The following is a 9,396-nucleotide window of genomic DNA, read 5'->3' as shown; positions in this document are numbered from 1 at the left end:
TCTTTTGTACAAAGAGAGCTTGTATGATCAATATTACAAATTTTCTTCTTTGATTAGTGTCCTACAAATTGTGCAGGATAACAACCTTGCTGTAAAAAAACTTTAGTTCCTTTAACTATATAAAATATTTCAGACCGCCAAATATGGCATCAATATCAATAAAATAATTCAATTAAATGTCAATGAAGATATTAATTACTTATAAATTAGTGTCATTCATTCATTTTTAAGCCAAAATGGTCAAAAAGTACAATTTAATAGACTGAAATGTGTTATAAATAATTTTTCTATGAATATTTTGAATTTGGCTTCGCATTTCTCTAAGGTCGTAGTCTTTTAAACCTTTAAATGTTATACAAGCGTGTGTTCTCGCTAGATCTTTGTTCTTGAAACACATCTTCAGATGCACCTGAACACATCATCAGTGATGTAACCTGGGGTCCTCGGGTGTTTCGGGTCTTTCAACATCAGACACCCTCGCCCAGGCGACCCAGCCACGGCTGATCAGACAGCGACTTGTGTTCAGGTAGCACTCGCTTGCCCCCATGGTGCTCCTCTACGGATTCAGAGCCATCTCGAGGCTCTCTCGGCTGCGTCGGTGGTGTTCTTGATGGCCCTGCTCCTTGTTGTTCCTGCAATGCGCAGCGCAGTAAAGGCTTTGTGGAGGGAGCGCCCCACAAAGCCTCTGCAGCCAACCTCGATAGGCATGCATTTCGCCTTCCAGCCCTGTGCTCGGCAGTCTGTGACCAGATGTTCATATTTGGTCATCTTTCTTTCATGGGCTTCTCCCAAGCGGTCCTCCCATGGCACGGTCAGCTCCATGATGATTATATTCTTGGTGCTCTCTGAGACTAGAGTGATATCTGGCCTCATAGTTATGCTGACGATGTGCTGGGGGAATTTCAGCTGCTTCTCCAAATCCACCGAGAGTTTCCAGTCCTTGGCTGATGCCAGAATTCCTGCTGGTGCCTTCCTCCCTGCTTGTGGCTGTTCTCCTGCCCTAACAAATACGATTGAGCGAGTGGTGTTGCTGCCTCGGCCGCCTTTGCTGATCTCTTTGCTGATGGTGTCTGCAATAGCTTTCAGCACCTGGTTGTGACGCCAAGTGTAACGACCCTGGCCGAGCGCTGTTGGGCAGGAGCTCAAAATGTGCTCCAGCGTTCCACGAACTGGGCACAATTGGCAAGTTGGTGTGTCTGCTTTCCCCCACGTACAAAGGTTTGCTGGGCTAGGCAGGACATCGTACACTGCCCGAATCAGGAAGGTTATGCGGTGCGGCTCGCTTTGCCAGAGCTCCGTCCAGGTGACCTTGCGGTCCATGGCCTGCTCCCACCTGGTCCAGGTCCCCTGTTGCCCCATTCCAGCCGCTCTGCTTGTCCTTCCTTCCTCCACAGTAGCTCTGACCTCTTCATAAATTCGGCTGCGCTTCTCCTTCCCCTTCAATTCTTTATGTCGAGGAGGTGTTGGGAACATCCCCAAGCCTGCTCTGCCTCGGGCCACCACTCCCACAAGCTCTTTGTGCCGCAGTCGAGCCTGTGCATCCAGCACAGCGGCTTGGGCGCTCCACTTCCTCTCTGTCTTCACCAGCACTCCTGCCTGGGCCACCTTTGGGTCGTTGGAGTCTCTATACATCAGAACCTCACGTGCCCGAGTCACTTTAAACTCCTCTTCCAGGGATTTCAGAGCCAACCGGAGCATTGTGGTGTTTCCATAGAGGGCGATGTTGCTGAGACTCCTGGGCAACCCTAACCATCTCCTGAGACAGCTGCTGACCTTTCTTTCCAAGGTCTCCACCGTGGAAATGGGAACCTCATACACAAGTAGCGGCCAGAGTATTCTTGGCAGTATACCATGTTGGTAAATCCACGCTTTAAACTTGCCGAGGAGGCCAGAACGGTCTGTTGCTCTAAACCAGCTGTCCAGCTCCTGACCGGTCAACTGGACTGATGCGAAGTCTCTGAGGCTACTGTCAAAAACCTTGCCCAAGCTTTTCACCGGCTGTTCTGACAATGATGGTATCTCTGCTCCTTTGATGCTGAAATGGAACCTGTCCGTGACCTTGCCCTTCTTCAGCACTAGTGAACGGGACTTGGCTGGTTTGAACTCCATCCGAGCCCACCGGATGAGCTTTTCCAGCCCTTGGAGTATCCACCTGCCTCCTGGCACTGACTCTGTGGTGACTGTCAGGTCATCCATAAATGCTCTGATTGGCAGTTGGCGGACCCCTCCTCTGCTTTGGGGCCCCCGACACTCAGGCTCTGCCGATTTGACAATCATGTTCATAGCCACCGCGAATAGGATCACAGAGATGGTGCAGCCTGTGATTATTCCCACCTCCAGTTTGTGCCAATCTGATGTCACACCTCCTGCGGAGACTCTCATCCTGAAATGGTTGTAATAATCCAAGATCAGATCTGCAATATGCTGTGGCACATGGTGCTTGGTCATGGTGGTCTGGACCAGCTTGTGGGGGATAGAGCCATATGCATTGGCTAGGTCTAACCACAGTACCGTGAGGTCTCCCTTGTGTTCACGAGCTTCCCGGATGAGCTGAGTCACCACTCCCGTGTGTTCTAAGCACCCTGGGACTCCAGCAATTCCAATGCTCCTCACTGGCTTCCTTGTACCGCTTCTTGAGGGACTTCAACTCCTGCCGGATTTTGTGGATCTTCGCTGCTCTGTGGTTCATGGAATAGGTGGTTAGAGTTGATCGCTTCTCCTCGGCACCGAACCTCTCCTGTGCTAGGCTGGAGATGATGGTCGTCATTGCCTGCAGCCTTCGATCCACATCTCCCTTCTCTGTTGCTTCAAGCACCTTGTCAACGTCCTCATCGAACTACCTCCAGACTGCCGTCTTACAGGCCTGTGGCCACTTGATTCGCACCTTTGCCTGGGGCAGAAGACTTGGGGGGACGGTTAGTGGCACACGGAGGCTCTGAGCGCTATGGGGTGCTTCCTGGCTCGGCTCCTCCTGCGTCTCATCAGATGTAGCATCTGTGCGCTGACACATGTTCGTTCTCCAAACACTTCATCCTGGCTTGGTGGATCTTTAGGCCACGGCTGTTTTTGCAGGTTTTTCCGCACCTGCATACTGCGGTCGTTGTCGTTTCTCCATTGCCATTAGTCGGTAACCTTGGGTCTGTCAGATTGGGGTTCTCATTCTCCCCCCCTCTCGGGCTCCCCTGGGGGTATACTTCCATGAGTCGATCTGTAGCTTCAAAAAGGGTTCCTCCTCTCGGAGAATGTGGTTTGGGCTGCCAACCCTTCCCACCCCTAGTGCTGTCTTCCCAAGCTGCCAACTGTCTCTCCAGTAGTCACCAGCCTCTTCCTGGTTACCATCCAGTCTATTCTGAATCCTGGGAGTCACTGGCCTTGCCAGAACAGGTAGTTCTTGAAACACATCTTCAGATGCACCTGAACACATCATTAGTGATGTAACCTCTTTAAATATAGCAAAAGCTTTAAATGACATTTTTAAGATAAATAATCATATAAACATCAGAATAAGTGTACAATTTGGTTTAAAAATATCAAATAAATAATTTGTGGAGCTCACCAACTTTTAAAGTCTTTATAGCTTTTTACTCAAAGAGTCTTTAATTTCCTACGGTCTATGTACAGTCTTACTACAGTCAACAAACCATAAAACAGTTTTTTTTTCTTGCATTCATGAATCTGAAATGTGGCCAAAATTATAGCTAAATTAATTAAATAACAGCACTTTTCACCCACTTTAGGATATTCAGTGCAGGTACATTTTCCAATAAAAATGGGAGAGGTCTTAAACACTAAATATTTGAACTGATAAATTCCTGTCTCTCGCACTAAATCCTCTGCTGTGTTTCCTAAACTAATGTGTTGTGAGTCCACTCCGCATACGTCATTTTCCTGCGCCACACAGGTCGGCGCTCACTACTCATGTTTATTGGAACGAGTCGCGCTAGCGATCAACATGGCTTTAAGCAAAACATACGGACAGAAACCTATTAAATTCCAACTAGAAGAGGATGGGGAGTTTTACATGATTGGATCAGAGGTTTGTAATTAAACACACTTATCATTTTAACAAGGATTTATGTTTATGAACCGTATATTGCTTTGCATTTTGCTAAAAATACGTCAGCTAGCTAGCTAGCTAAGATTTGTTGTTGTTTATGATAAGATCAATAACTACTGAAATTATTGATGATTCCTTGAATTGAATCGGTCCCAGACATTTTACACATCAAGTACTGATGTATTATTTGCGGTGTAGTTGCATTATACACACTACTGGATTACCAGAGACCAGAGATAAACAGTACAGTCACTGACAGAACAGGTTATGGGTATTTATTTAGTCAATCCTAAATAATTTTCTGTTATGTGTCTATTTAGGTTGGAAATTACCTGCGTATGTTCAGAGGTTCTTTATATAAGCGCTACCCATCACTCTCAAGAAGACTTGCGTCAGTAGAGGAGAGAAAGAAGATAGTAGCATCATCTCACGGTAAGTGTTGAATTCACTGTGAACATTTGATAAGAGATCTGAGGACTGGGGGTTAAAAGTAAGGTGGAAATGGCACTTTCTATCTTAAAGTATAAGCAATGTTTTGTGTTAGATCACGGTTACACCACTTTAGCCACCAGTGTGACGCTGCTGAAGGCCTCAGAAGTAGAAGAGATATTTGATGGACATGATGAGAAGTACAAGGCTGTGTCAATCAGCACTGAACCTCCAGCCTATCTCAGGTAAAGCATTTCTCATCTTATGAAATGCAGTCACACTTGCTTCAAGTTCAAACATGCCCATTTCAGAGGTTTCTTCTTCATAATTCAAATTACAAAAAGGTGGAATTAATCATTCATTAAAGGTATAATTCACCCATACATAAATGGAAAATGTTATCATCAATTCCTCACTCTTGTGTCGTTCCAAACCCATAAGAAGTTTGTATTTCTTCAAAACACAAATGAAATCTGAGCGATTTCTGTCCCTCTATTGAAACTGTATATTCACCCAAAACTCAGATGGTTCAAAATGTTCATAAAGAGATCGACTTGTATTAAACCACTCAATTCAATTTTAATAGAATGTGCATTTTAAATTATTTTTAGACAACAATTTTTATCAGAAAATATATTAATGGACATTTTTTAAAAGGTTTCTCCTAGAATAATTTTAGAATTTCTATCATATATTAAATTAAAAGAGTCTGTATAATTGTTATTATTACTATTGTTGTTCTTGTTATACATGTATGTTTTTGTATATTGATTGTTTTGTGAAGACAAAATTGCTAAATTATTGTAAACGATGTATTGAAATGATATTACAATCATAATTTTTTTTTAATGAAATAATGTTGATTTTGCCATGAATATAGCCATTGCTGCTGATATGGCGTTACAGGGGTCTGTGACTATTTTTGTGTGGTGATGAAATTAGTCTAATGATGCACTCTTTTTATTTGGTGACTAAGTCTACTAAATAGTGTATTAAAACATCATGGTAATTTTGTCGCCCACAGATAAAAAATGTTTTTGTCCAGCCCTAGTTGTTGTATGACAGCACATCTGCTTTTTTAACCTATGGTTTTCTTCACAGGGAGCAGAAAGCCAAGCGAAACAGTCAGTGGGTTCCCACTCTTCCCAATAGTTCCCATCACTTAGATGCTGTGCCTTGCTCCACCACAATTAACCGCAACCGAATGGGCCGTGACAAAAAGAGGACCTTCCCCCTCTGGTGAGACTTTTTTTTTTTTTATAAATCGTTCAATCTCACGTGGAGCTGTGCATCACAGTTCATTAAGTGACACAAGTTGTGCATAAATAAATTGTTTATAATAAATATTGCAATATTCCATAAAAATAAAAAATGTCATTTTTGATTTTATGGTCACTTTTAAACAGTAATCATCATCTATTGTGCCACACTTTGTTTGTCAAAAAGGAATTGTTCAAGTTTGAATATTTAATTAAACCAATAAAACGGAATCCAGAAAATGTTTTAAATGGAAAACAGAATTTGGAGAATATAAAACAGAATCTGTGAAAAAAAATAAACAGATTTTATAAAGTCTGCTTACTCATTTATATAATTTCACTGGTTTCATTTTCTTCAGCTTTGATGATCATGACCCTGCTGTCATTCATGAGAATGCCACCCAGCCTGAGATCCTGGTGCCCATCCGACTAGACATGGAGATTGACGGGCAGAAGCTGCGTGATGCTTTCACATGGAACATGAATGGTAGACTGTCCCTTACACAGTTTCTGAGCAGCATTCATTGAATAAAAAAAATAAAAAAAAGTCACGCTTTACACAATATCCTGAACTCTCTTTTTTTTCCCCCGACACAATAGAAAAGCTAATGACTCCAGAGATGTTTGCTGAAATCCTTTGCGACGATCTGGACCTGAGCCCACTGACCTTTGTTCCAGCCATTGCCTCGGCCATCAGACAGCAGATAGAGTCCTACCCCACAGACAGCATACTGGATGAGCAGATGGACCAGAGAGTCATCATCAAGGTACATGCGTCATTCTGTCAAGTCCCCTTGCTTTCTGTAATTTCATCTTTTAATATCAGATCTCATTAAGCTGGAGCCACACTAAAAGATTTTCAAAATGTTAGCGACTACAAACGTGATGATAAGAGTTCATAAATTTAACAGTTTTGTTTCTATAGTGAGTTGAGTGTTGTTGTGTGACCACTAACAGATTCCATTCACAAACAATCCAGCATGTGAACACGAGAAATCAGTAGGGTAACCTTATTCATCCGCACAGTCATGCAGAGGCGAAGCACAACCAAAACAAAGTTTTTCTGCAAAATGCGTACAGTTTTGTTTTTTAACCGCTGGAGGGCCAAAAGTTACATTAGTGGACACATAAAAAAAAAAAAAAAAAAACTGTAAAATTGAATGAACTCCTGACCCTTCAGCAATCATTCTGATTTGTTGCTCAAGAAACATTTATTATTATTATTATCAGTGTTGGAAACGGTTTAATAACTGTTTTAGTAACCACTTAATATTTTTGATACCATTTTTTTCAGGATTCTTTGATGAATACAAAATTCAAAAGAATAGTATTTATTTGAATTAAAGTAATGAATAAAAATAATGAATCCCTAAATTGGTATGTATATAAAGTATTATTATTATTATTCGATTGCATAAAAATAGATTATGTGGTTGGTTATTGATTGCTGTTATTATTATCTCTGTAGTTAAACATTCATGTTGGGAACATATCTCTGGTGGACCAGTTTGAATGGGACATGTCTGAGAAGGAGAACTCTCCGGAGAAGTTTGCTCTGAAGCTGTGCTCTGAGTTGGGCCTGGGCGGAGAGTTTGTCACCACCATCGCATACAGCATACGTGGACAGCTCAGCTGGCATCAGAGGACCTACGCTTTCAGGTTCAGACTTGCACACAAAACCACTTCATCACAGTCCTGGCTGAGCATGAATCCTTTTAAAACTTTTTCACTGCAGTGCATAAGATAAAATGTGGTAAAAAGTGAAGTGTTAGTGTGTTATTTAAACGCCTCCAAAAACATCATCATCACAAACATCCCCATATTGTTACAGAGAATTTTATTTTAGTTTGACTGTTTAAAATCTTGCTCCATTTATATGATAAAGAGCATAGGAGAGTGTTCAGGATTTGCCAATGTGAACTTTTTCCCAAGTTGGAAAGCTTTTCAGACTGTGTCTAATGTCCTTTATTACAAAACTCAAAAGGGTCGTGTTTTTTTTATCGTTCAGCCCAGGTTTGTGAAGCTACATACCGCTCAAAAGTTTGGAAACATTAAGGTTTTTTTTAAATGTTTTTTAAAGAAATCTCTTAATTTCACCAAGGCTACATTTATTTGATCAAAAATACAGCAAAAACAGTAATACTGTGTGAAATATTGTTACTATTTAAAATGACTGTTTTCTATTTTAATATATTTTAAAATCTAATTTATTCCTGTGATGGCAAAGCTGGATTTTCAGCAGCCATTACTTGAGTCTTCAGAGTCACATGATCCCATTCAAGATCACTTCTTATCAATGTTGAAAACAGTTTTAGCTGCTTAATTTTATATATATATATACATATACATACAGTGCTGGTCAGAATTATTTGCCCCCTTGGTAAATATGATCAAAGATGGCTGTAAAAAATAAATCTGCATTGTTAATCCTTTTGATATTTTATTAAAAAAAATTGCAAAAATCTAACCTTTCATTGAAGTAAAAGAATTGAGGGGGAAATCACATTCATTTGACTACAAGTAATGTTGCACCTACATCTCTACTAACTCTCACTAGAGTGTTAGTAGAGTATTAGTAGACTGTTAGGGATAGAATAAGTTGACATGTAGTTGCAAAGTTACTTGTAGTCAGTAGATTGTCTGTTGGAGGAGCATCACAATAAAGAGTTGGCAGATATTAAGCAGTCTACTAATACTCTAATGAGAGTTAGTTGACATGTAGTTACAAAGTTACTTATAGTCAACAGGATGTTCAAAAGGGACCATCAAAATAAATTGTTACCCATCTGACTCAAAGAACAAGTTGTCTCTGAACTTTGGATTTAAGTTGCTGTTTTTTCTCTTTTTGTAGCGAGAACCCTCTCCCCACAGTGGAGATTGCCATCCGAAACACAGGTGATGCTGACCAGTGGTGTCCACTGCTGGAGACGCTGACAGATGCCGAGATGGAGAAGAAGATCAGGGACCAGGACAGAAACACAAGGTAAGAGAATGAACTGCCTTACTTAAGATACCGTTTTGCCCTATAGCAGACATGTACCGACTGCAGAGGCAAGCCATTTATCAATGACAAACTATTATCGCTCTAAGACCAATAATAATTTCAACATAGAAAGAAGAATAATGTACTTAGAATTTGGAGATTTGAGAGGTGATTGTGACCATTCCAGTACTCATATCAAACTTTTTCCTGTGTATTTCAGGCGGATGAGACGACTTGCAAACACAGCCCCAGCATGGTGAAGATAACAACCCTCTCCCACAACTATGTAAATCTGAAGAGCAAATACAATAGAGCTACAACCCAGCATTACTGAAATCAAAACAGAGGCATTCCATTGGCCAGTCCCTCCTGATCAGAGTAACTTAATGTAAAGCAACATCTGCTTCAGTCTGGCCTAGTCAAAGCCTGTGTCGTGACCTTCCCCCGTACCCAATATCTGTCTGATCAGAGACAGACGGTCTAAATGTTAAAAGTATTTTATGGTATCTTTATTTGTCTTGTTTTGTGTATAGATGCCATTTTGTAAACAATGTGCTTTTAAATAAAATTATTAAGATAAAACTTGTTTTAAATGCTTTGTTCCAAAAAGCTTGCAATTAACATGTGAGTTTCTTGTTCAAGGGCGAAATTAAATGAGTCTGTGTTGT

At 41.0% G+C, this 9,396-nt stretch overlaps 1 protein-coding gene and 1 pseudogene across 2 annotated transcripts; one reads left to right on the top strand and one right to left on the bottom strand.

The window, feature by feature from the left end:
* Positions 1–522: 522 nt before the first annotated feature.
* LOC130072414 (uncharacterized) lies at positions 523–3,010 on the bottom strand (annotated as a pseudogene).
* Positions 3,011–3,879: 869 nt separating this feature from the next.
* On the top strand, positions 3,880–9,059 carry smarcb1a (SWI/SNF related, matrix associated, actin dependent regulator of chromatin, subfamily b, member 1a). 2 transcript variants are annotated; one of them, XM_056237484.1, is made up of 9 exons: positions 3,880–4,036; positions 4,378–4,489; positions 4,623–4,731; positions 5,588–5,725; positions 6,105–6,232; positions 6,346–6,512; positions 7,214–7,404; positions 8,597–8,728; positions 8,949–9,059. In XM_056237484.1, exons 1-9 carry the CDS (start codon positions 3,953–3,955, stop codon positions 8,986–8,988), a joined length of 1,101 nt encoding a protein of 366 aa, XP_056093459.1. In that variant the 5' UTR covers positions 3,880–3,952; the 3' UTR covers positions 8,989–9,059. The 2 variants fall into 2 exon arrangements, with proteins under 2 accessions (XP_056093459.1, XP_056093458.1); XM_056237483.1 differs by having other exon boundaries at positions 4,602–4,731.
* Positions 9,060–9,396: the final 337 nt, after the last annotated feature.

Source organism: Rhinichthys klamathensis, unplaced genomic scaffold (genome assembly GCF_029890125.1).
Source record: "Rhinichthys klamathensis goyatoka isolate OS25496 unplaced genomic scaffold, OSU_Roscu_1.1 h1tg000487l_1, whole genome shotgun sequence".
Taxonomy (NCBI): Eukaryota; Metazoa; Chordata; class Actinopteri; order Cypriniformes; family Leuciscidae; genus Rhinichthys; species Rhinichthys klamathensis.
This window is presented reverse-complemented; position numbering and strand designations above follow the sequence as displayed.